This window comes from Barbus barbus, assembly GCF_936440315.1.
Source record: "Barbus barbus genome assembly, chromosome: 29".
Classification (NCBI taxonomy): domain Eukaryota; kingdom Metazoa; phylum Chordata; class Actinopteri; order Cypriniformes; family Cyprinidae; genus Barbus; species Barbus barbus.
In genome coordinates, this window is record NC_136757.1 from 15388890 (window position 1) to 15416717 (window position 27828).

The window sequence follows — 27828 nt, forward strand, 5'->3', positions numbered from 1 at the left end:
AGTATTTTGGCCGAAAGCAACGGTGATGGATTTGTTTATTACCACCACTTGTTTTTCACTTCTGAATGTTAACTGATGGAATAGGTGTGGATTACTTATGGATAATTATGATGTTTTAATCAGCTTTTGAAACTCTCCAAATGACAGCACCCATTCACTGCAGAGGATCCATTGGTGAGCAAGTGATGTAATGCTAAATTTCTCCAAATCTGTTCCGATAAAGAAACAAACCCATCTACATTTTGGAAAGCCTGAGGTTGAGGAAATTTTCAGCAAATTTTCATTTTTGGGTAAACTGTCCCTTTAAATCTGAAACTTAGTTGTATATCCAAAGTATAGCAGTTACAAAACCAAGCATGGAGAGTGAATTGGCTATATTGTTATACAGTATGGCACTGTGCGCACAAGTAAATCCCCCAAGGAGTCCTGTCCATGAACTATTCCATGTCCCCAGGAGACAAAAGCAGTACTGTGAGTCAGAGAGAGGTGCAAGTCAGAGGGATTTGATTAAAACACGAGTGGACTCCTGAGCAAAGGTTATATTCCTCCCCACAGCTGCATGTACTGACAGGTATGCGATGAACAGGAATTTACATGGCTGAGAATTACAGTATAAGCCTTTTTTGCTTTTAATGTCAAGGTGATTTTTGACACCACTGAAGTCTCCTGTCAGTCTTCCACCATTCAATAGCGAAATGTTATAAGAAACTGAAACTAAAGAGCCAAGGTTTTCTGTGAACTCTGAAGTCTGAGGTTTCAAAACATCATTATTATTAAAGGAAATACATGGAAACTCTGTGTGTGATGGGGACTGTAAGAAACAAAGAGCGTCTAGGCATTCTTGATGTGAAGATGTTGTTTACTGCATGGTGAGAAAGTACTTTTGGTCTTTTTAATTGATTTTCATCACCTATTTAGTGTATTTGCAATAATTTAATGTATATAAAAAAGTAATTAATTCTTAGGGTGTGCAACAAATGCTATCAATGTTTAAAAATACTTACACATATACAATATATATATATGTTTTCTTGTTGCAATAATGATTGTATTTTGCATTGGGTGTAAATTCGCCTATTTGTCCATAAAACAATGTCCTAATCGTTATTTTCCCCTAAAAATCCCCCCCCCCTACACACACACACACACACACACACACATACACACTATTTTTGGGGTAAAATGTGACCTGGACACCTCTTTATGAGATTTGCCAACCCATATGTTGGGCTGCATCCAAACGGGCGAGCGCTGAGATTGCTTGTAGTTTGAATTTGAATTTGTATTCCACAGGCAATGTAGTGAACTTACTCCAATGTGCACAATGTTGAAGTAAGTTCACTACATTGCCTGTGTGTTTAAACACCATCAGTATAATTTAACCCAGACCCTGCTGTACTCTTGGACCTCCAGTTAGTTACATATTCCGTTTACATATTCAAGTGTTCCTGAGGCTGGTACATTTACATTTATTCATTTAGCTGACACTTTTATCCAAAGCGACTTACAATTGCTATATATATCAGAGGTCGCACGCCTCTGGAGCAACTAGGGGTTAAGTGTCTTGCTCAGGGACACATTGGTGTCTCACAGTGGATTCGAACCCAAGTCTCTCACACCAAAGGCATGTGTCTTATCCACTGCATGCGCCACCACCACCTTGTCTTTAATTTATCCAGTGGTAAGGTACAGATAATCAAAATGTCCAAAAAACGAATTCATTTCTCATGCCAAAGCTCCATTCATTCTGACTGAATCACTGTATATTGGTTTAATGGTAAATTCACTTCAATTTAACATACTTTCATCTCTCTTATCAGCAATACAGTACTGTTAGATTAACTGATAAATTTAGCTCTTGATTTTTCCCTGGGTTTCCTGAGAAGGCACCTAACAGAGTCAGATGTATTGATAAATGGTTATCTGCTGGAGTGTGAACCAAGCACGATGTGAAACAGTCTGGTCTAGAACTTTTCATGAAGTCACTGAAGCAGGTGATGAGGTGTGAAAAAAAATCAATCAATATCCTGTGGGAATACATTCATCACACTAAAATCACCTTCTCACATACGCACACAGGAATATACGCTCAAACCCAATTATTCACTTCATAAAAGTTTCTGTAATTTTTTCTTGTGAAGTTTCATGCATTGTAACACGTTTCTCTCCTCAAGGTTTCACAATTAAAGACTTGTGTAAAAAAATATATACTTACGTTACATAGATATTTTTCTGTCTCAAGAGCAGAAAATTACTACAGTTCTGCAGGGAGGTGTCTTTAAAATCCATGTCTTTTAAAAATTTTGGGAAGTCGTGGCCTAATGGTTAGACAGTCGGACTCGTAATCCAAAGGTTACAGGTTCGAGTCTTGGGCCGGCAGGGATTGTAGGTGGGGGAAGTGAATATACAGCTCTCTCCACCCTCAATACCATGACTGAGGTGCCCTTGAGCAAGGCACCGAACCCCCAACTGCAACTGTGTGTTCACGCTGTGTGTGTGTGTTCACTACTGTGTGTGTGCACTTTGGATGGGTTAAATGCAGAGCATGAATTCCGAGTATGGGTCACCATAATTGGCCGTATGTCACGTCACTTTTACTTTCTTTATCACAGCGAGCCTGTGCAAAATCAAGTGATTATAAATCACTTCCATGAAAAAGTAAATTTGAGTTGGAACAGATTTAGAGAAAAATGACTGAAAAAAACAAAGTGGATGGTCTGAGGGTGAGTATTCAACAAATTGCAATTTTTAAGTGAACTATTCCGATTTTCAGAATATGAATTAAGTCCAGTTTGCACCTAACATGTTTTCACGGTTAACAGCAAGGCTTTTTTTTCTGTGTAAACATGCACTATACTGGTGTGTTTGACTTTGCTCGGGCATACACGCTGTTTTTTTCAATTGCATTTCAAAAGAATTTCAGTCTTTAAAATCACTTTTTGAGACTGTTTCCTTTTCCATTCATCAGCGCAGTATTTTTAAATATAGCATGTTTTAAACATGCTCTAGATGGAAGTATTTAACTCTTGCAAGGTGTTTCACACATGAACACCACATTTTTAATATGCAACCAACACAATGACATATAACATGACTCATCTATGCACCATAGGGTATAAGCATTAGAAGGTTAATATAAATTACTAACAATAATAAAAACCTAAGCGTGACATAACTTTGGAAAAATATATTAAATAAATTACTTATTAATTTGGATCAAAAATGCACACACCTGCCTGTTGCCACGCACTATGAATGTGTGTGTCTGTGTGTGTACGTACCCACATCTTTCATTTAAAATCTTGAGCAAACACACAAAGAGCAGGCGGAGGCTGCATCTGCTGACGTACAGCCAGTGGCTGTGAGAGAGAGTCCGTTTGCTCCGAGCCTCTGAATCACACAGCATCTCTACAGAAGCATCTCCAACAAACGGAAGAGCAGCAGAGGATTTTTGAAGCCAACATCTGCAACATTTGTTAACTACACCTGCAGCTTATTGTTATTTATTCCATTATCTGAATCAGTTTTTTTGACTCTTTATATTTTTTCTGCTTTAATTGTTTTGTTTCCTCTGTAATTTCCATCCCTAATCTGCTATCTGTTCTTCCCCATCTATTTATCTTAAAAAATCCTGATGAACGACTCATACCTGCAGTTTCTTAAAGGGCAGAAACCTGCAAACAGCACATCTTTGCCTCCTAATGGCACCGTTGATCCTCCAGCAGGGGCTCTGTGCGAGCAAGTTCAGATCCAGGCGGAGGTTTTTCTCACCTTGGGTATTGTGAGTCTTCTGGAGAACATCCTCGTCATCTTGGCCGTGGTCAAAAACAAGAACCTTCACTCTCCAATGTATTTTTTCCTATGCAGCCTGGCTGCCGCGGACATGTTGGTGAGTGTTTCGAACTCTTTGGAGACCATTTTCATTGCCGTACTAAGCAGACGCCTTTTGGTGGTCAGTGACCATTTTGTGCGTTTGATGGACAATGTGTTTGATTCAATGATCTGCATTTCTCTCGTGGCATCAATCTGCAACCTCTTGGCGATTGCCATCGACCGCTATGTCACGATTTTCTACGCCTTACGCTACCACAGCATAGTGACCGTACGCAGAGCGCTGGTGGCCATTGCTGCCATCTGGTTGGTGTGCGTGGTTTGTGGGATCGTCTTCATAGTGTACTCGGAGAGCAAGACCGTGATTGTTTGTCTGATCACAATGTTCTTTGCCATGCTGGTGCTCATGGCCACTCTCTACATACACATGTTTCTTCTTGCCAGACTTCATGTCCAGAGAATCGCAGCATTACCCCCAGCGGCTGCCGGCAACTCGGCCCCACGTCAACGCAGCTGTATGAAGGGAGCCGTGACCATCTCCATCCTCCTCGGTGTGTTTGTGTGCTGCTGGGCACCATTTTTCCTCCACCTCATTCTGCTGGTGTCCTGTCCGCACCATCCACTCTGCCTCTGCTACATGTCACACTTCACCACGTACCTGGTTCTCATTATGTGCAACTCTGTGATTGACCCCCTCATCTACGCCTGCCGCAGCCTGGAAATGAGGAAGACCTTTAAGGAGATCCTGTGCTGTTTTGGCTGTCAGCCTACACTTTAGATAAATGTCTGATTTGAAAGGAGACTGAATGTACAAAGAAAAAGTTTACCTTGATAAGATGCCAAAGCATGGTGGTCATAATGATGTTATCAAGAGATAAGGAGATAGACAAAAGCAGACACGTTGCATTCAGAAAAAAGAACTGGAAATTTGTCAAGCCCTATCAAGGATTTGGAAAGCTCAGGAGCTGCAAGAAAATCAGAGAACTGGGGGGTGGATCGAATGTGACCCATCGCTTGCAGAAAGGGCAGATCAATTATGTGTTAGTCGTGTCTATTATGTGCATTCATTATGCAGTGGGGTCTGACAGTCTGAAACTACACTGAAAATCTAGAAATTCTATATTATTTCTAGGTGATTATTCAAATGATTGTGACATTGATCATTTGACTGTGTTTTTTCGGTGAAGCCTAGACAATCTCATAGCACTTTGTAACTGCTTTACACTTTGGTGAATTGGTGGTGATATTATCTCATTTGTGCATTTTCATATGATCTGCTTACACCCCACTGATGGTTAAGTTCAAATGTGGATCTTTATGCTTACTATTTTTCTAAAAATACGTTTTTGTACCCATCAAATAGTCAAAAAAATCAAGATTTTTGGATCATCTCAGTTTATACTGGATCATATGATATCAAGTTCATGCAAGCTCAAATGTTGATGTCATTAAAGCAAATAGAGGACAAACCAAATTTTATATTTTCCACTCAAATTATCAAGCCGCTAATTTAAAATGCAACAACGAAATATATTTTAAGGTATTATGTTCAAAATGTGTATATTATATATTATTTATATTATATTATATTTATAGTATATTTTAGGTATCTGTGACTGTGACAGTGTTCGAGCGTTTTTGGTGTGTAAATGCCTCTGTTCAAAGCTGCTGAAGTGAAAACTGTCTGTGGTGAAACTTGCTTGCTGACATCAAAAACATCAGGGCACTTCCTAGGTGTCTGTCTGTCTTTTTGAGGTGTCAGTAACTTGTTGCTTCTCATAGTTGTCAAAATCAAATTCAGGTTGGACTGTCTCCGATTATCAACAATATGCCGTCAAACTCAATCCAACTGCTGCAGTCAGCATGTGTGGATCATTTTGCTGCATTTCAAAGTCGCAAATTTATCTAATTTTCCCTTTCAGTGGTAGAATGTAACTGGGGTCTCACCATTTATTTTTAGTCAGAGACTTAAGACAGCAGTTCCAACACCAAATAGCTCTCATTTTGGGAGTTTAGCCTTTTTATTCAGAAGTGGAAAAGACCAGAAACTAGGATTCAAACTCAGGTCACCCAAAGCACAACCTCACTGTATGTCAGAGCACTAACCACATTTTGGCTCTGACTAATTATCCCTCTTATTCCATTAAACAGCAACACAGTTTAACTTTTTATGGGTGTTTAGTGGTTTAAGTTTGATATTCTACTTAGCTGACTTGTATTGAATCTCACTGCAATGTTATTAGGACTGTGTTTGCCACTATATGAACTCCTTTGGCGCATGAGCTTTAGCGCTTGACTTGTATCTGTGGCCACAAACTCCAGCAAATATCTGCCAAAAAACATGTAAGATAAAAGAGTTTAGCTTAATCACGGCATGTGTTCTCTGTTCCTTCATGTGGGATACATGAATGCTAGTTTGTGTTTCTATAAAAAAAGTTTGTGTGTGTGCATGCGTGGATGTGTGATTTTTTTCCTTCTCATTCTCACCACAAATGCTTTTAATGCAAAATGCTTTTCCGTTATCATATTGGCATTTAACTTGAACTAAGGTGAACAGTGAGATGAGCAAAGATAAATTAAATCCAAGACCATCTTCAGTCATACAGTAGAATTCATAAAACAATGAGCAGTTATAGGTTGGATTAAAATCTGTCCTTCCCTAGCGTTTAGAAAGAACTAAACGATGAAATCATGTGAAATTTATGAATGACACATACCGTAATTCAGCCTGTTATGGATCCACTGAAGCATATGTATTTAAAATAGAATGAACTGGCTGTGAACGTACATTTGGCTTTTATCAGTCAAACCCTTGTGCTGAGCTCTACTAGTCAAGCTACAGAAAGAGAGAGTAGAACGAGCCTCAAGACTGCTACTGTACATACAGTACCAACAGAAAGAGTCAATCCATCAATAACAAAGCTGGAGGGGAAAACAAAAAAGTAATGTTTATCACTTATCAATGAGGCCAGTAAGTAATGGCGTTAATGATCTTGCCTTCATACTTTTGGGACCTTATTTGTTGTAGACCTGAAGCGAGAGCGGGCTGCATCCAGTGATTCACTCACATGATGTCTTGGAGTTTAGTATGTGTAATTGGCATACTTAATGCTGATGCAAACCACAAAGCAAATGTATGACTGATAACCACAGGGGTCAATAATGACACAAAATGCTAGACTTTTTGTTCTGCCTATTCTTGCCTTTAACGCACAACAACACCACCTCTATTGCACTGCAGGGGGAAGATCATTGGGTACCTAATACACACATCAGCTATGTTACTGAGTACATGAGAGTTGGCAGAAATCCTATGGCAGTGATCTGAAAGCTTCTCACCAGGAAAGAAATATCGGAGAACGCATATGAATGAGTCATTATTGTGTGCTATGGGGCCCCCTGCAGCTTAATGAAAGAATCGCCTTCGTGATCAGACATTTACAAAGTACCTGGAAAAACATCAGTCCAGCGTCCACAATGTGTCACTCAAAGTGGTTTGGTTACCGACATTCTTCAGAATACATTATTTTGTGCTCTACAGAAGAAAGTCATAAATTTAGAACTTAAAGGTGAGCAATTGATGAGAATTTACATTTTTAGTTAGGCTAAACTATTCCTTGAATGCGAGTTCGTTAAAGGGTTACTCCACCCAAAAATGAAAATTTAGTCATTAATCACTTACCCCCATGTCGTTCAAAACCTGTAAAAGCTTCAATCGTCTTCAGAACACAATTTAAGATATTTTGGATGAGAACCGGGAGGCGTGTGACTGTCCCATTGACTGCCAAACAATTAACACTGTCAAGGCACAGAAAAGTATGAAAGACATCATCAAAATAGTCCATCTGCCATTAGTGGTTCAACAGTAATTTTATAAAGCTACGAGAATACTTTTGTACGCAAAGAAAACAAAAATAACGACTTTATTCAACAATTTGTCTCCTCTGCGTCAGCGTAGCGCCATTTTGGAGAGTATCCGCTGGACGCAAACAGCGTATGCTGTTCTGTGTCAGCCGCACCACACAGATACGCTTTCTACATTTGTTTACGCTTTGATTTGAACGAAAACAGCTCATCCGTGTGGTGCGGCTGTTTACGTCCAGCGAATACTCTCCAAAGTGGTGCTACGCTGACGCAGAGGAGACGAATTGTTGAATAAAATCTTTATTTTTGTTTTCTTTGTATTCTATGGTTGAACCACTGATGGCAGATGGACTATTTTGATGATGTCTTTCATACTTTTCTGTGCCTTGACAGTGTTAATTGTTTGGCAGTCAATGGGACAGTCATAAGCCTCCCAGTTTTCATCCAAAATATCTTAAATTGCGTTCCGAAGCTTTTCCAGGTTTAGAATGACATGGGGGTAAGTGATTAATGACAAAATTTTCATTTTGGGTTGGAGTAACCTTTTAAGCACTCGAGGTCAGTACTTGACATTTCTCTCCCTCTTTGGGATTCCTGCTTTCTGAAATTTTTGAGATCCGAAATCTCTTTTTTACTTTTCAGAAGGAAGTAACCCGCCAAATTAAACTCTCAGTTGCTTTGTCTGTTTGAGTTTTGTGCAACTAATTAATTTTTTGATTCAAAAGTTGTTGTGCACAGTTCTCAATTTTCCGCAACAGGATATTCAATACGGAGAAAAAATGTAGTAGAAAACAATTGGATTAGTGGGAGGAATAAAGATATTCTACCTGAATGTGGATTTGTGAAAAACAATAGCCTACTTAAACAGCTTTATATAGGCGGGTGACAATGCATCCTCTTTTTCCCCAGACATGTCTGGCTGAGATTTTTAATTGTTTATAAAACGTCCAGGTTTTGGCTTTGTTTTTCTCTTGTTTTTATACTTGCTGGAGGGAATAAAATGTAGTTTGGCCATTAGCATGAAGGCATTAAATAATCGACCAGATACAGCCAAATTGTCCTACTGGACATGAGCACATCAGTATTGCATCATTTTTTGTCACGGTGAACAACAATTAATTACTGTATTTGCATTATTGTAAGGTTAGGTTTAGGGTTGGAGCAAGTGTAGACTTTAATAAAACACAATGTTAGGTAACAAGTATAGCCTACTTTTGTTTTCCGGACATAGCTGTATCCCTTTTAGTCAAAGCAATGCACATAAAATAATAGCGTATGAGGATTGTAGAGAGCACGTCAATATAGGACAACGAAGCCAAAACCAGGACATTTTAGCCAGTTTCTCAGATAGCACACGTAGGCCTACGTCTGCAATATTTGATTGATCTGGAAAGTATCTGCTGTGTACAAACATCTGACAGACATCTGTAAGATGTCAGTTTTACATTCTAAATCATAAACATCTTAAAGACATCTAATAGACGTCTATTTGACATCTGATAGGAACGTCATAGACCTATTGCAGATCAGCAAGCAAAAAAAAAAACGTATGCCTTCCAGATGTAAATGCAGATGTCAAATAGACGTCTCCATGATGTACGTGTGCTAGAATCCTGGCCAGGACATGTTCTGGAAAAAGAAGACATAGCCGGTCACCTTATGGCTAAAGGTTAAAATTATTTACTAGCCATTTAGGTGATGTCAAAAGAAAATGGAAAGCTTTTCATATGACGTTCTTTTAAATTGTGTAAAGAATACAAAGGCAATTGTTTTTTTGTTTGTTTGTTTTTTTTTCCTTTGGAGAAACATCCACCAATGAATCGCTCACAATAAGATTAGCAACGTAGGTCGAGTATGTACATTTTGATCGTCCAGAATCAGTCAACAGAAGAGGGAGCTACTGAGTCACTAATCGAGTGAATTGAAGACATAGGCTGTGTTCGAAATGGCATACTTGCTTACTGCATACTGCTTACTGCCCAGTACACAGTGTATACTGCCTACTATTTTTTAAAGAATAGTGTGTGAAACAGTATACAATAAGCAACAAATATTTCAGAGTAGTATGCTTAATTGTCACATGACAAACGCAAACATTAATTCAGCACAGCTGTGAAGGTTGTTACCTTACAAACACATGTGCTAACTATTCTTTTTTCAAAGGCTTGTTATTAAGGCTTCATACTAGTAAACAATATTGGCCAATTGAACTCATTTCATAATTGAATAACTTTACATAGGCTATAGCCTGAACTGAATAAGCTGTCTTTAACTGAACAATATTTTTGGCAGTTACACTAAATGGAAAAAGTTATATAATCTAATTACACTAAGTGCAAATAATGATAAATTATGTTTACAATAAAATAGCAGCATTTTCTTTAGCAACAGGTGTGTAAATAGTAGTTAGGTGGCAGATATTTATACTGTAGTACATTATAAAACAGTATGCAATAACATATTAGACAACAACATTTTAGTGTAAATTATCATAAATTTTATTTGATGAACGCCACTTTATTGGGACAAAAACCTACTAAGAGCTAAGCACACTGTATTATTAATGAGGTGTTTAATCTCCACTTTTCAAATATTTACTTAATTTTTTATTGAAAATAAATGCCTTTCTGATCTGGTATGTGATGAGAAAAGGAGTTGCACGAGTTTGAGAAAAGCCGAAATCGAACTCGGATTGCTCGTATCAGCAGCAGCTCGTATTTATGTTACTCTCTCCGCCACTGATTCTACAGAAATACACGTGTCTTCTGCAGAGCTGTTTATCACAGCCAGGCATTGGTGGGCGGAGTTAATGTAAATAGCCTCTGACAACAAATTGGTCTGTTTGTCCTTAGAGTAAATACACTCCATTTCTTTTTAGAGCTGTTTGCATCGGAATTTAATTCTGTTTGCTTAATTGAAATATTAATTCTAGTTATATATATAATTTATTTATATATTATATTACTGCAATATTAATATTATTATGTAATATCTTTGAAACAATGTATAAAGCGCTATAGAAATAAAGGTGACGTCATTTGACTTGATCGGAAAAGTGCCGTAGAGATTAAAGTACAATTTATGTCCTACAAATGATATTGTTTTTGAATGCACAGCGATAGTTTGTAGATTACATGTATATGTATATGTATAAACGTGCATATACAAGTGTAACATTTATAATTATTATTCCCCGCCTCCAGTTCATGGACGCGTTTGAAGATGAAACGTCACATGGAGTGCGTTGCATTCTGGGAAACAGTACCCCACGCAGCGTCTTCAGATGCATACATCAAATTTCAGCAAATGCAGCAGGTAATCCGGGCATTCCATGCATACAGAAAATTCACATACTATTCACAGTATTCACACAGCATACTGCAGTTTCACGAGTTCACACTTACATATAATTTGAAGGGGTAAGTTTAATGCGTATTTGGCGTGCTGTCCGGGGGGAGGGCTCCGAGCTCGGAGTTCGGCCCGAACCCAGAGTACTCCCCCCCTATGTAAGTGCTTAGGACTAGAAGCGTGGAGAAGGGGTGGTGGAGGGATGCTGCAAACTGTCAATGGAATGAGGTGAGACTGCTGAGTGTATATATACCTCTTACCATTGATTGCTGAGTGCTCTCCACTTGTGTTAATTATCTGAACGAGCTCCTCCCGAACTTTGTTAATAAAACATCATATAGTAGGAGTTGTATGATAGTATGCCATTCAGAACACAGCTTCTGTACTGATTTCAGTATACTTGAGTTATATTTAGCAGATTCTGGCAAATATAGTAGGTCATCCGGGTATTTCATGCATACAGCAAATGTGCATACTATGAGCAGCATACATACTGGATGCTGCAGAAATAGTAAGAGTAGTATGATAGTATGGCATTTCGAACACAGCCATAGCCTCGAATTTACAGCCATCAACTGGCCAACAACTTTATTATCTGTCCTGTAGCTGAAAATATTGTCCGATAATCATTTAGGTTTTGTTGAGCTATAAAAGGAACTGGTCCAAAACACATTAGAACACTAATATTTGTCACTATACAGCTAATGTTGCAAACGCTTGTAAAGCTTGTATTGAACCTGTGACTTTAAGCAGAGTGATCTGCAGATAACTTTGGTCTTAGAGAAATGTTTTTGGCAGCTTAATCCTTGTTTCTAATTGATATGGCCTGGGGAAAGGCATGAGCAGGTGGATTTAGGGGATTGGTCCTGGGTTTTAATGCCCACAGAACTGGCCTTCAGTGAGAGGGAAGCTACTGGAACAGAAAGTGGTCGTGCGTCACTTTTTTACTTTTCTGGAGCAATACAGATTTGTGAGGGAAGGGAGCTGCTGCTGATCCTCTCAGCACATCACTTTACCAGAGGTGTTTTTATGGGATATATTTCTTTGCTGTTGCAGACAGGTAATTTCAAAATTAATTTTGAAAATGTTCTTCACACTAAGAAAAACAATTGTTCTTATGACTGTTCACAGAAAGTTTCTTTGGGGAACCGAAATGTTTTTTGTTTTTTTCTATGGTATTGCTGTAAAACCCCCTTAAACTATTTTTACGATTTTATACATATATGAGTTTCATGCCTTGGAAGTGAGAATGGGTTGGAGTTTGGTTGAGCAAATTGTAAATAAATATAACTGATATGAAGCCCAGGCCAGTTCCTCAATTAGAGTATCAGTACGGTTTCATGATTGTTGTCTGATAAAACTGCCTATTTGTATTAGGATGCTATCTCTAATCTTAGTCATAACCCCTATACTACACGGGCAAAGGCACAGTATATCTGTGTAAATAGTTTTTTTCATGGGGATGACCTCATGTGAGGTTTTTCCGAACATTTGCAGTTTTCACACACAACACCCACACACAAAGAGAAACAAACACATTTATAAAAGCTTAAACTAGGTCATTAACCTTATTACTGGACAATTTAAAGCAGTAAAACAAATATAAATGCATATTTATTTAGATATTGTAGGAAGCAGTGTTATTGTAATCTAAAACTGAAACTATTACAATTTGCTTTCATACATTTACATAAATAAAAATATAAAAAAACATCAAATTACTCAAAAATGAAAACTGAAAATATAAAAATAAAAGTTATTCAGTTAAAAATGCTATAAAAGTATATAATACTATAAATCATTCTAAAATAACACTGATAAGGATATTTATTGTGGAAATAAATATAACAGATAAAGATCAGTTCCTCAGAGTATCAATACGGTTTCATGACTTGATGAAATGTTGCATTAAGTGTATTATTCACAGGTAAATTCACAGATGAATTATTAAAATGATGATAATAAATTACTAAACCATATGGCAGGTAAACAGTGGTTGGTCTTAAGTCTGTCTTCTTTTAAGTTTACCGAGCTCCTTGGAAACCTGAGAACAGAAGCATGTAATTAATTACCTTTATAGCTTAGTAATTGGTTTTCACAATAACAGCTAGGATTAGACTTCCACAGTCAATTTTTGTAATCATTCCACAGTGTTCTCTTTAAGAGCTTTGGTATTTAAACTGGTTACTTCCTTGTTGTGTTTAGCTGCATCAAGGCTACATTTAGAAATACTTACCCATATGCAAACGGCACTGAGGACAAGTTTACTCACAACCAGTCCTACACAACCCCAAAGGACAAAGAGCACTGAATCATCATTCACACGAGGCAATGGGATGCTAGTGTTTGCCCACGATTCATTAATAAACTTGGTGGAGAAATCAAAGATGATGGGTGAAGCTGCTGACACACAATCTAGGGAGACAAATGGCGCTACATTATGTAACCAGAAATGATCTTTAGCAAGTGAATCATCCACATTAATGACTAGAACAACAATGCAAAGCCATAATGTTTGTCTGCATTTGAAACTGACAGCAATATGTATATAGACACTGGGAACGAAACCAAAATGTGCAATATTCTTTATAACATTATTCGTTTTCACAATTGTTTATTAATATATGAAATACCTGAGATATTAAGTCTAATCCGATTTTGACAGTTCATTCCTCCAGCTTTGGCACTAATTAAACACTTGTAGATCCCAGAATCGGCAGGAACAACTTTCCTTAATACCAAAGATGCATTTTTATCCAGTGACACAGAATCGTTGTGCTTATTAGTCTGGATGACATTTTGTGACTTTATGAGGATTGACATTGTTGTAGATCTGTCACTGCTGTTACTGTTGAACTTTAAAAAAAAGAACAACAAGAAAAAGAACAGAGTGAGTTTATATAAGTGTTTGAATAGTTCTGCATTTGCAGCACTAAAAAGGTTATGAAAATGAATTACACCTCAACTTTCTTTTCTTCAAATTTCATTTTATATTGTATAATAACATACTACCAAAGTTTGCTTTTTTTATAATCACATTAACTATTTAAAACAAAAATTATTTGAGATTGAATTACTCATTCAGCAGTCAGTTACATAGAATCAAATATACATTCATTTTTAAATGCAAATTTTTGATAATAAAAAACAGAAAAAATCGGCACACCTGTAGACTCCAAAAATCCACAAATTTAATAACAGACACCATGAATGTGAATTATTGTAGGCTAAATGAATTCACACACACACACACACAAATATAAGATTATTATTATTATCATTATTTTTACCATTACTACTATCATTATATCATAGCCTGTTAGCCTACACATATTTTTACATATATATTTATTTTTTATTAATACTAAATAACATACTATGCTATTCATTAATTTCACCCAAATGCAAGTTATTGCCCAAATAAATTGAAAATACACAATAATTATTTTATATGGAAATGTTTGTCACTGTCACTGTCTGAATGTAGGCTACAAGTGAAACTGGCTCTGAATGAAGAAATTAAGAGGAATGGGTGGAAAGGAAATGAATGCGTGTCAGCAAGTTTCCTGCTTAAAGCCACAGACATTAAAGTTCAAAGTATGCATTTTGGATTCCACTGCGCTGCTTTTCCATTGTTTTTATGTACCCTGATAGCACACGTACTTCTGCAAGATGAATGTTAAAGATCTCTTGATCTGGAAAGCATCTGCTGTCTACAAACATCTGGCAGACGTCTTTCAGATGTTAGTTTTACACATAAACGTGCGCCAGACACGCGCGCTTGCATGCACAAGGCGATCTAAAGCGTGGCGTGCAAGTTTTTTTTTCTTTTTTTTCTTCTTTTCTTTCTTTTTTCTCGTGTTTTAAATGTAAAACGCATTCTGTGTTAATTTCCTGTATAAACCATAAACTAATCAAGACACCAGAACATATCCACATCACCAAATTTTTGAGAAAGTATCATGACGTAAACATGCCAAACAGAATATGGTTTCTAGCAGTGGTCATATATGAGATTTGACAGATGGACATGGCTCACCTTGTACCACCTAACAGAGGTGTAGTTCTGACAGTTTTTATGGAAAGTACAGTGCAAAGTTATGTCTTCTCTGCAACTTGCGGTGACGAAGGTGAGTTCATCGCTGCCAACTATATTAAGGGTCAATGCTAAAAACAGACATCACAGGTTAAAACAGCACAAAGCCTCTGATGTACGCTTAGCTTGTTTGGTTACTGGGTAGACAACTACAGATAATGTAATAGCTATCTGTCGTTACATGCTGGAGTTTGCGTGAACTGTCTGTGTTATACTGTTGCTGTTCTTGTTTCTTAAATTAAAACAAATAACTAGGGCCCCTTTACACCCTTTTATAATTAGGCCCAAGTAAATAGTGAGTAAAAAATAACAGGTAAAATAAAGAAAGAGAAATGTGACTCACCCAACACAATCAAGCGTATCATTATCGCACTGGTGAAATGCGTGATGCTCATTTCCTCCCAAGTTGTCTGCTTTCCACAGTCAAACTTTGTGAGGAAACTCCTCAGAAAAATGATGTGGGTTGAAGAGTGCTCTTTAACACACTTTCAGGATCATGATTGTGATCAATTGCAACACATAAAGATCATTGGAATAAAAAAATAATAATAATAACGTGTATATTGTTTTGACATTATATTAAATTAAGGGCTGAATATTTCCCCCTCATAAGTGAAACCAGAAAGCATATTATTTATAGTTCTGAAGCTATTCTTTGTAAAGTGAATTCAGATTTACAGAATGATGAGCTCTGTGGTTTACTTATCTTTCTAAGTGACACTGTCCATAAAAGACTCCAATTTGTAAAGAGAGAGAGATTCAAGCGAAAACTCTATGCTTTGATTGGCCTGTCATTGCAATTATGTCCGCCTGTTATGTCCTCATCATCACTGACTGGCTGATTACGCATTCAATGCAATAATACTCTCCTGGTTAAACTAGCCTAGTGGAAATAAAATGGACCAACTGCGAAGTCGAAGTTCACTCATTCACTAATCGCTTTATGGGGTTCTTACACCTTTCCAAATTCAAGCACTTTTTAAACAGTTTTAAGGTGCATTTTCAAGCTTTTCCAGCACTTTAAACTGTGGTCAATTACATATTTACACACATACCTGAGATGTTCATTTCAAATAATGTGTTATTGTGCTATTAAAAACCACCTGTCTGGATTGCATTTAATCTTTCATAATAGCCAACATAGAATATATAAATTATATGAAAAAATAATAATAATAATAAACGAATTTACAGGGTATCTGCAGGATTTTTTCTGCAGGACGAGGAGCTTGGGTAGAGACGAACATGTACGACGTTCAGACCGGACACAGGGGCTGGGAAACACAGGGCTTAGGAACATAGGGAAATCAACTAGGAAGAACGGAAACAGGTGTGGACTAATCAAACAGGGCTAGGGACTAATAATGACAGGAACGAGGAAGGCCAAATATGGACACGAGAGGAGGGGAAAACAAGACACAGGTCTGACATAACGCCCCCCTCCGGAAGGCGTGTCCTCACGCCATATACCATCTAATGGTGAGGGGGGGTGGGCACTCTGGAGGCCTCCAGGGAACAGGGGGCAGGGCTACCGGCCTCCAGAGCGGGGGCCCGTTCCCGGAGCCATGGCGGGACGGGAGACACAGGAGGCCATGCCGGATCCGGGGACTCGGGAGGCCACGGCCTTACTTTTTCGGGCCGCCCGAGGGGTTCTGTGGCCTTGGCCCTTGGCCCAGCCACACAGGCCGTGACCCTATTACCCCCCCAAAAAAATTTCTTGGGGAAGTCCCCCCCTGGGAGCCAAGTCAAAATGTGACCTTAAAATAAAGTGTGACCATGCATTTACATGTCATACTTGCATTTCCATTATTTTTTACAGTCCTCTTTATTTACATATATAACATCATTAGTGCAATGTGCTGCTTGAGACAGAAACTGTTAATGTCAAAATTCATATGCAGTAAAAAAAAAACAAACAAAAAAAAACAGTTACTTATATGCTTTCATCAGTTTGCACAAGTTTTTTCTTGTTATTATATTTTTCTTTTGTTTTCTTAATCATTTTGATGTTCAGATACATGATAACAGCAGCACAAGCCATCAGCACACATGGGATTATGATGTATTTAAAACGATGATTGGCAGACAGATCATGCTTCTTGCAGCTTGCCGCTTGTAACTGAGGCTTTATGCAGTCTAAGCACAAAAACAAACACAAATTTTAGTTTTTAGTTCACACCACATTAATATTTAGCATATTATTTATTATAGCATTAAACTTTGCATCTTAACAAGTTCTCACCTGCTGAATAATAATCAGTATTTCCTTCCTGAATGTAATGACCCAGTGGAGGCCATAAGGTGCATCTGTAAATGCCACAGTCTACTTTAGCAGAACTAAGGACCAGAAGAGAGTTGTCTTCCCCCACCTCATAGGAATAATTTGCAAACTTATAGAGGGTTGTAATGTTTTTTAGCAAATCCTTCAAAACAAGTCCAGTCAGCACATCAGAACCCTCTTCAACCTGTAAAAAAGTTAGCTTTTTAAACACTCCTCCCCAATATCCAAGCCAATAAATTGTATTGGATTTATAGCTCTTGATTTTGACTGGAGAATGTGATGATTGACAGATGACTGTGCATTTTGAAATACTGAACATAGACCAACCTTGTACCAGGTGATTCTCCTGTATTTTACACCTTGTTCAATGCTAGCTGGACATGGTATTTTAATCCAATGGTGCTCCTTTATCGATACTGACAGGTGAATCAGATGAACTGAAGAAAATAAATTATAACAACATTTTATGTATTTTTTTAAAGGTTGATCTCACTGCCAGTACCTTGCATGAAAACGCATTTAAACGAGATTATTACTGCAGGTTTTCTGTTTTGGAGACACGAACGCGGAAGTTTTGGCAATATACACAAACGGTTAGTTTCACTTTAGTATACGTGTTTTTTTTTTTTTCTTTCTTTCTTGAACATTTTGCAATTACGCAATGCATTAAGTTGTGCATGTCCACAAATGCATTTTATACTTACAAATTATGACGTAAATGTGCAGCATGATCAAATGGTTTGTTTCTTGCGCGTTCTCCTTTCGCTTCAGAACAGAAGAACCGGAAACTCCAAGACGCGATCTCGTGACGAATCAACACATCAACAACACTTTCGCTTTTCATTTTCATGCTCTTATTTTATTTACATAATTTAATCTACAAAAGGATGTCCAGTACATGTTGTAAATTAACATCTCTTTGGTGTTACGATCATTTGTATTATTATAACAGTAAAAAACAAACAGTTCTACAGTGCAGCACTTCTACTGCGTTATTTAACACACACACACACACACACACACACACACACACACACATGTTGGTTTTTGTGGTTTATGGGGACTCTCCATAGGCGTAATGGTTTTTATACTGAACAAACTGTGTGTGCTATTGCCCTACACCAACCCTACACCTAAACTTAGCTCTCACAGGAGACTTTGTGCATTTTTAGATTTTCAAAAAAACACAATTTATTATGTTTTTTAAGCCTTTTGAATTACGGGGACATAGGCAGTGTCCTCATAAACCACATTCATATGTAATACCTCTGTCATACCCATGTCATTATACAAATTTGTGTCCTCATAAAACACATAAACATGCACACACACACACACTTTGTTAGCTATCTTACTGAGGACATTGCCTTTGATTTTCTATCAGGTTAATTATATTTTCTATCACCTATCCAACCCCTACACCTAAACTTACCTATAGCCTACAGAAACTTGTGCAGAACACATTTAAATAAAAACATATTTTGGCTTTTTAAAGGCTTCTGTACAAACTGTGTTTTCTATTCCCTTATCCTAACACCCCTAAACCTACCCCTCATGCAAAACTTTCTGCATTTTTACATTTTCAAAAAAAAATAATTCTTTATGATTTACAGCCTTTAATACTTGTCCAAAAAATATGTCCCCATAATGTAGGGTGACACACACAATGCAGAAACATTTTATTACTCAAACATGGACTAGTGATATAATAGGCTATGGTTGTGTTTCCCAGATAGCATGTAGTAATCAGCCCAAACTCGGCTGCCCCACGTCACCTGCGACTCAGACTCGGCATTGACATGTATTATCCGGTCCGAGTATGGCCCGCAGCACTCTCTGACACAGGGATAGCTACCTCTTCCTTTCATTTTATTTTCAATTCCAGCTTACTGTATCACTCAGTTTGAATTCTCCACAAGCATACTCAGTTGCATAACTGTGAAGCATTAAAACTGGCACATACAAACAGGCTTGGCAAAAAAAAAATCTAGTTAAAGTATCAGAATTGGATTAGAGATTGGATTGATTTTGTCTGCACCTTAACAGTAACTACTACTGATGAACCTCATGATACACATCAATGGACAACTTAATTCCAAAGCCGATATTTCTCTGTTGAATATTTAGGCTATCCGACTGTGTGGACATATGATCTATATAAATAAATCTTAAATTATTTGTCTATATAGGGATGTCAGTTTAACATGTTAATTTAATTCATTAGTTATGGAAAAATAACACGATTCAAATACTTTTATGCAGTTAACGCACCCACCCCGTCCCAGACCTATACTTCCTTTCAACCAGTTGACTGCTGAGTTGACAAACATGATGCAGAGAAGCAGCTCACTGCATAATGTAGTCCATAAATGCAGCTATATGCCCCTAAAATTCAATATGTTGGGTCAAAAATGCCTCATGTTTATGTTGTATAAGTGATATTGTAGCAACTCATGTAATAACTGCACATAAAGTAAAAACTAGTATTTTTAGTATTACAAAAAAAAAATTTAGTATTACAAAAAAATACAAAAAATTAGTATTACATTATTATTGTAATAATATTATTGTAATAAAATGTTGACATAACATGAGACATTTATTACATTATAAACTCACCTAAAATATTGTCACATTTAATAATTGTAATAGGCTTTTTAAAAATAAAAACATCCGTGCTTTCAAAATTACATTGTACTGTTCGTTTCATCATCCATTGCTTGATTTCCATGCCCTTTTACATTGCTAAACGAAAGGGTAGAGCACAGTACCAACTACAGTACGGATGCTCTCATGGCTATCATTGTTTTTATTCAAGTATCAAAATATTCTGGGTTCCAGAATTCTGGAACACATCAGAGAAAGGAGAAAAAACAAACACCTACAAATATGAATATTCTAAATGAGTATAATCGGTGTAGGCATTATAAGAAGACTTGTTAACTGTCAAAATGAGATAAATGTCCAAATGCATCTCAGACATGAACATATTTGCTTTGCTTAATCTTTTCATGTACCAAATGGCACGAGTGCAAATGTAATTTTATACAACAGTTCAGTAAATAAGAAGTTAATATTGTGTTATAATTTAAACACAGTATATGACCCTGGACCACAAAACCAGTCATAAGGGTCCATTTTTTGAATTTGATTAGATTTATATATAATCTAAAAGCTGAATAAATAATCTTTCAATTGATTTTTGTTAGGATATGACAATATATGGACAAGATACAACTATTTGAAAAACTGGAATCTGAGAGTGCAAAAAATAATTAAATAAATAAATAAATAATGAGAAAATTGCCTTTAAAGTTGTAAAAATTAAGCATATTACAAATCAAAAATTAAGTTTTGATATATTTACGGTAATGCACAAAATATCTTTATGGAACATGATCTTTACTTAATATCCTAATGATTTTTGGCATAAAAGAAAAATCAATCATTTTGGCCCATACAATGTAGCCTATTGTTGGCTATTGTTATAAATATACCTGTGCGACTTATGACAGTTTTTTTTGGTCCAAGGTCACATTTTGTCTGTTTTTGCTCAATTTTGGCAACAAAGATATTACATGCCGCAGAAAACCATAGAACCATTTGAACGAATCGAATGCACAAAAGTTACTTCGATTTTTCTCAGATCATCTTCTATTATAGTTTATGTAAGGCTGTTGTAGCCTACACGTGTATTTTCTTTTTCTTTTCTTTTTTTGATCAAATAAAATATTTATTTCTAAAGCTACTTTTTGTAATGTCTACTTGATACTTTTCTCATTTAAGACAATAGCTATAAATTATATTTTGAGGGAATTTTCACAATCAAATTTATAAAAAATAATGAATTAATCACCACATAATGTAATTAATTCGATTAAACATTTTCATCGACTGGCATCCCTAGTTCTAAACCTTAAGATCCATAAAGTACATCAATTTGCTACAGACAGCAAAGATATTTACATAGGATATACAATTATAAAATAACGGTAACACTATTAACTTTTCCATCAATAATTTGCTGCTAGTTATTAATAGTTAGTAAGGTAGTTGTTAAGTTTAGGTATTGGATAGGATTAGAGATGTAGAATAAGGCATTAATATGTGCTTAATTACTACTAATAACTGGCTAATATTCTAGTAATATGCATGCTCATAAGCAACTAGTTAAGAGACCTTAAAATAAAGTGTTACCAAAATAACAGTGTGCAGCTGTGGCAGAGCACAGGCCTAATGCATTGCAACCCTCCATGACTCTCTTCTCCCTCAACAGCTATAAAACAGCCCCCGTTATAGCCTGTCCTTCTTCCCCTAGGAATAAACAATCCATAAAAAGTAATTAAGAATAGCAAAACCACACAGACATCAAATGGATCCTATCAACACAACCTAATGGTGTGAACAACCTTGTAAATGTTTACAGCCTTGGACTGTTTTAACTAGGCTAATGGATGCGTAAAAATAAAATAACCCCATCAGCTTTTTGTGAATCTCAGTCTTTCCAGCTTGACCTTCCAGTCTTGCTTCCCCGTACTTCCTGTTTTCTTCTTGCTGTTCTAAATATGACTCGATCACACACCTGTGAAAGGAAAATTTATATGAGCCAGGTTTCAAAAACACTGAAACACACACACAAAAAACCTTCTCCCACATACTCTTAGCAATGAGCCTGTGGTTTGTCATTTCAATCATTTCTGAAATCTTGGTAAAAAATAAAAAAGTTAAGTGCCCACACAGCTGCAACATTACCAAGACCATCACAGGGTTCTGCAGAAAAAAAAGCATTTATTTCCTGTTACAGATACACCATGCAAAGGCTTTGTTAGTACGGTATATGTGTGGGGGCTTATGGGCCTCACTATCTCGGTTTCCTGTTATGCTACAGTTTCTGAAGAAGTTCAGTGCAAAACCAGGTAAAATATGCTTACTGTCGGTCTGTGAGGCGTGTGTTTAAATATGCAGTCAGCATAGGACCACTGCAATTTAATTAAGAATCAGGTCAGAAATACTTTGAATGGTTGTGGCATAACCATGAAATGCCTAAAATATGTAAATGATAATTATGTATTTTCAGTGTAGAAGGACTCAAAACAGACGTGAGCTGTGCATCATTTTTAAGCACAACAGCCTCAGAGGTCACCTTTTTAGCTGCATTGAGGCTGCCTCATTTCGGGAAAGTAACTATTACATTGCAAAGAAAGAAATTTCAGTAATTAACGCAGACAATTTAAAAATTGTTACTTTTATGAAATGAGTCATCCTGATGTATGTGGCTGACAAATGCAACCTCTGGAGGATGCAGCCTTCAAAATGAGACGCAGCGTAAATTTTAAGGCCATCTATATGACACATGAATGAACTATTTGTACTGGATTAAATAAAAATGCTACTTTATTTTCTCATAATTCCATTTTTTATCTTTATATCTCACAATGTGACTTTATTTCTCACAAGTGTGGCTTTTTAATTATTTGATTTTATTATGAATAGGCTTTAAAAGATTGTGGTCAGTAAGTGTTTATTGTTATTATGAAGTCTTTTTTGCTCTCCCAGGTTGCATTTATGTTATTAAAAATACAGTAAAACAGTATACTGTGGAATATTATTACAAATTAAAATGACTAAGTTTTCTATTTTATTAGCTATATTTTAAAATGTAATTAATTCATGTGATGGGAAAGCTACATTTTCAGCATCATTACTCCAGTCTTCAGTGTCACATGACCCTTTAGAAATCATTCTAATATGCTGATTTGAAGTTCAAGAAACATTTCTTAATTATTATTGATCATGAAAACAATTGTTCTGCTTAATATCTTTGTGGAAGGATTCTTTGATGAATAGAAAAAAAATGATTTGAAATAGAAATCTTTTTGTAAAATTATAAATGCCTTTACTGTCACTCTTAAACACTTTAATGCATCCTTTCTAAATAAAAGTTATCATTGATTTCTTTCAAAATAGAAATAAATGAATGACCCACTTAACTTACACTTAACAGTAATCTAAAATGGTTCTGCGTGTTTCCTGGATTCTCTGTGGGTCTTTTGATTGACTGATTGGAATGCTAATATACTCACCCATACAGTTATAATGCAAATAATGATTTTGGTGACGCTAATAAGAGAAAGGCCAATCACAGCCCAGGGAACAGTTAATTCTTCTACAGCGGGACAGGAATCAGCAGGGATCGTGGTGGTGATGGGATAAACTGTGCTCACATCCAAACATTCTGAAAATTAAGACAACCATTATTTGTTTAATGGGATATTTATTTTTATGAGATCATGTGTGCAATTATAAATATAATAAGAGGTTTAAACATTCACTTAAAGATTCTAGAGTACGGTTTTGATGACAGCAACGTACAGAATTTTAATATCAAACAGATTTTATGGGGAATGAACTAGTCTAAATTACCTGATATATTCAATCCAATTAAAGACTCGTCATTTCGACCTCCAACCTCTGCAGCCAGGTAGCATTTATATTCTCCAGAGTCTGAAGGTTGCACATTATTTAACACCAGGTCCTCTTTATCTCCCAGAGATGCAATGGTCAAGTTATAGTATGCATATTCATTGTTTTTCCTCTTGATGATAGGAAGATTCTAGAAAAGAAAGACATGGCTTTGTTAGTGGATTTTGTTGTGGTGTGGTGTTTTCTGGTTGACAGACCAAACAGGTCAAATGTGAAATGGTACGCCACTGAGGTGCAGAGGATGCTACTCGTCAATGGAAATGTTTTGTACCTTTCTTTTTTACTTTCAAAATCCTTTATACAAAAAAAAAAACTGATAAACTGCACAACCATTACAATAATGTCAAGCAAATAAGGTCAATCAGTTCAAATAGAAAGGTAACTCACGTCTGTTTTATACCACATGACGTAACGGTAAGTTTTTGTTCGGGTAGCAGCTGTACAAGGAAGCCTGATGGTATCATTACAGTGACCCATGATAAAGTTTATGCTTTCTGTTTTCCCACAGTGCAATGCTGCCATTGCAAACAACAGCAATTCTGTAAAGAGAAACACAGAATGGAAAGTAAACATCAATCTAAATGTTAGTACATGCACCTATTTAATAATTCACTATACGTATGGATTGTAGTACAAATGACCTATACTATTAAATGTATAGTTCACCCAAAAATGAAAATGTGTTATCATTTTCCCTCTTCTTTCCTCTGTTAAACCAAAAAGAAAAAAATATTCTGAAGCATGTTGAATGGACCCCATTGACTATCACAGTATGTTTTTACACTCCGTGGAAGTCATAGCAACATAAGATGTTACCAACATTATTCAAGTGTTCAACAGAAGAAAGAAACTCATTAAACAACAAAAACAACCATATGATATATAGATGATATTTAATACCACTAACTTAACACAGCTCAAACTATTTGTTAAACTGTCATTAGAAATAACATACACGAAATGCATAGGCTATGGAGTGACATGAGGTAGGAATATAACAAGTTTTAAGGTACAGTGCATGAGTCAAACAAGAAAAGAAAATATTGATTACACGATTCTACACGTGTTCTAGTGATTTAGACAATAGTATTCATAAAAAGATGGATTTTTATTTTAAGCATAGTTACCAGTATATATTTGAAGTTAAAACGTTTAAATTACCATTAAATATCATTCACAGATAACCTGAACGCTTGTATAAAATACTGATAGTTTTGAAGAAAATCTGCTTATGATTGGTTTGGGAGAGTAAAATACGTGGCTAAAGGGTCAAGTGACGTGTTGCTTGATTGTTTGTTTAATAACTAAAATAAAGAAAACTGTTTGCCGACCCTCTTCACCTTCACTCGCTTATGATTGCATGATTCTGTAAAATTGCACATCCCTATCATCACACTCAATTCCCTATTTAACAGAACCGAGAAGATACAAAAACAGAAGAAAACTGAAGTGAAAAAATCACTTGTGTGTCTGTACTTCAGCCATCATTTTCACTATTTAACTATTTTTAGCCACTTGTCAGCTTAAATGAAGCATACAGAAAGCAAAATAAAATAACTGCACAAACATAATTTCAGTGAACCTAATGCTTAAATGAAATTATAATATCAGAATGATTTATTTAAAGTATTTTTAAGGTAGTTGGGTTTGAAAGAGAAACGTTTGACCATTAAGCTTGAATGAGTTAAAAGTCAATTGCTCTAAAATAAAGTCTGATATTTACTTACCTGAAATCTTCATATTTCTCATTCTGAGTTCTTGACAGTGGATAAAACACTGTAATTACAGGAACCCTAACAGCTGTTTCTTATCGCTCTTAATCTACAAACAGAAAGTATCATCAGTCTTAACAACTGTGAGGTGCTCCTTGGAGTAAACATGAAATTCTCACGCTTGTCTCAGTTCTGCCCTCTGCTGAGTGTAACATGATGATAAACAGAAGGTTGGACATAAAACACAATATAAAAGAAAATGATAATAGACCGATCATTTTTTTTAAATCAGTTTCAAACTCAACCATTGACTCTTTCCTGGCTTTGGACCAAAAGAGGATGGATATTTTAAATATGTGACAGAATCAAAAACATTACTGGTAGATTGAGAAAAAAAAAAAAAAAAAAAAAGCTATTTGATTATGTAGATATTTATGTGAATGGGCTAGAGTCTCAGAGCAACATTTTTATAATAAAATTTAAATCTGAGAAATTATTATTTTAATGACATTAGTAGTACAAAAAATAAATTAATAGTCAGAAAATTATAATACCTTAGATTAAAAACAGATTGTGGCTAATTATCAATTTGTTAATTGCAATAGTATTGTAATTATCCTTACTAAAATAATGAGCTGTCATCTGAATTATACAGTAATATTTCTAACAATATTAACTGAAAAAAACATACACAAATAAACACAAGATATCTACACACATTTACTCATATATGCATAGATATTTGTACTATATTTAAATTGGATTCTCTCTCATTGATTTATTTCACATATCTAATTTGACTTCACATAAAAGTTTAGTGGTCTGTTATGTTCATAATGCTTAATTTTCTGAACTAAAACACTTATCTACTTTTATTTATGTGTATTAATGATGTAAACACATTAGGCCTATACCTTCTCTGTCCTAATAGCGTCACCACGGTCAGCCACTGAAAGTTCATCTTTAAACCTACAACAATTGGCCGAAGAAAAAGACTATTAAACACAGGGAACATGCATTCATAAGTTTCAAAAAATATGTTCGCACTAGTAAAATCGAATTGATCATATAGGCAGATTTGGCATGTTTGACAAATCTAATTTCTGTTAAATATAATGTGATATAATGGAAATACTGACAAGTTAGAAAATGCTAAATGCAAAAATATTTTCACAGTTTAATATAGGTGACTGGAAAAAAACACTCATTTGTGTTAGTCATTGGTGGACTGTTTTGCAGAGTCTGCACTTGTGGTTTATCACAACAGAACGTTAGTCATCATTATATTGAACTAATGTTATTTGTGGTCGGTTGAAAGTATTAGGCTACACATTCGTAATGTAATTTAATTTTTGCTCATACAGACTGACATGAAGGAGCCACCTGCTCCTGTTGTGGAAGTTACAAATATACAAAAGGTTTCAGAACTATCTTCTCCTGTTTCTCTCTGTCACTCACTCTGGCTTGCTCTTTTGAAGTCTTTGTTTTCCTGTGAGTCCCATTTGCAGTCACAAATGGCTGAATCACAGAGCTGTAAAGCTGCCCTTCCATGGCTGTAAATAAGGCGTCTGTGAAAGTGGTTGACGGTGGACTTGCTTTTCCTTAGCCCGGAATTCAACCCTCTCCCCTCTCTGGATGCAGAGATCCTCCTGCCCGTAAATGACCGTATTACATGCTCTCCTCCATCCTGTTGTTCTTCATGTTGGGGTTCCCCCACTTTTTTTCTTTTTCTTCCCTCCTTCTCTCCCTCTCCTTATTTGTCCCAGTGTTTGCTTGAGTCTCACTTGCTGACAGGATAGTGAGGGATCAGGATATTAATAGGAGGCTGTATGAATAGGAAGAGGAAGACACAGAGAGAGGGTTGTGATTACGCCATCTGGATTAAACAATGCCTGGGCTACTTCAGGACGGACACAATAAATGAGAGGACAGCAGGGGGAAGTGAGAAAGGAGGAGAGCCTCTGCTTCATGCAGAAAACTATACTGTAATCTATACAAAGATTATTACACATTCTAGTTTGTAGTTTGTACTCTCTAACCCAATGTTAAAGTCATCTGATATTTGGTTAAATAGCATCTGCTTGTTCAATTTTGTGCAAAATTACAATGTGCTACTCACTACTAGGTTACCATATTTTCACAGCAATGTTTACAGCAGCTCTACACTTACATGACAACTGCATATATCTCAACACAGAATAGCGACAGACACG

General features: G+C 36.2%; 3 protein-coding genes across 5 annotated transcripts; 1 reads left to right on the forward strand and 2 right to left on the reverse strand.

Annotated features, from left to right (window-relative positions):
• Positions 1-3634: 3634 nt before the first annotated feature.
• Positions 3635-4609, forward strand: LOC306848881 (melanocortin receptor 3-like; the record flags this gene model as incomplete). The annotated part of the gene is made up of 1 exon (XM_079383660.1): positions 3635-4609. One exon carries the CDS (start codon positions 3635-3637, stop codon positions 4607-4609), a length of 975 nt encoding a protein of 324 aa, XP_079239786.1.
• Positions 4610-12213: 7604 nt separating this feature from the next.
• Positions 12214-18451, reverse strand: LOC306849868 (uncharacterized protein). 2 transcript variants are annotated; one of them, XM_079385241.1, is made up of 8 exons: positions 18125-18451; positions 17748-17857; positions 17382-17604; positions 15483-17275; positions 15083-15210; positions 13677-13899; positions 13280-13458; positions 12641-13087 (listed from the first exon to the last, which is right to left on the reverse strand). In XM_079385241.1, the coding sequence occupies exons 4-8, from the start codon at positions 15532-15534 to the stop codon at positions 13046-13048; spliced, it is 624 nt and encodes a 207-aa protein (XP_079241367.1). In that variant the 5' UTR covers positions 15535-17275; positions 17382-17604; positions 17748-17857; positions 18125-18451; the 3' UTR covers positions 12641-13045. The 2 variants fall into 2 exon arrangements, with proteins under 2 accessions (XP_079241366.1, XP_079241367.1); XM_079385240.1 differs by having other exon boundaries at positions 12214-13458.
• A 1862-nt stretch (positions 18452-20313) lies between these two features.
• Positions 20314-27401, reverse strand: LOC306849869 (uncharacterized protein). Of its 2 annotated transcripts, XM_079385243.1 has the most exons (7): positions 27074-27401; positions 26530-26584; positions 25631-25724; positions 24291-24442; positions 23844-24033; positions 23504-23655; positions 21139-22002 (listed from the first exon to the last, which is right to left on the reverse strand). In XM_079385243.1, the coding sequence occupies exons 3-7, from the start codon at positions 25650-25652 to the stop codon at positions 21916-21918; spliced, it is 603 nt and encodes a 200-aa protein (XP_079241369.1). In that variant the 5' UTR covers positions 25653-25724; positions 26530-26584; positions 27074-27401; the 3' UTR covers positions 21139-21915. The 2 variants fall into 2 exon arrangements, with proteins under 2 accessions (XP_079241368.1, XP_079241369.1); XM_079385242.1 differs by lacking the exons at positions 26530-26584; positions 27074-27401 and having other exon boundaries at positions 20314-22002; positions 25631-25777.
• Positions 27402-27828: the final 427 nt, after the last annotated feature.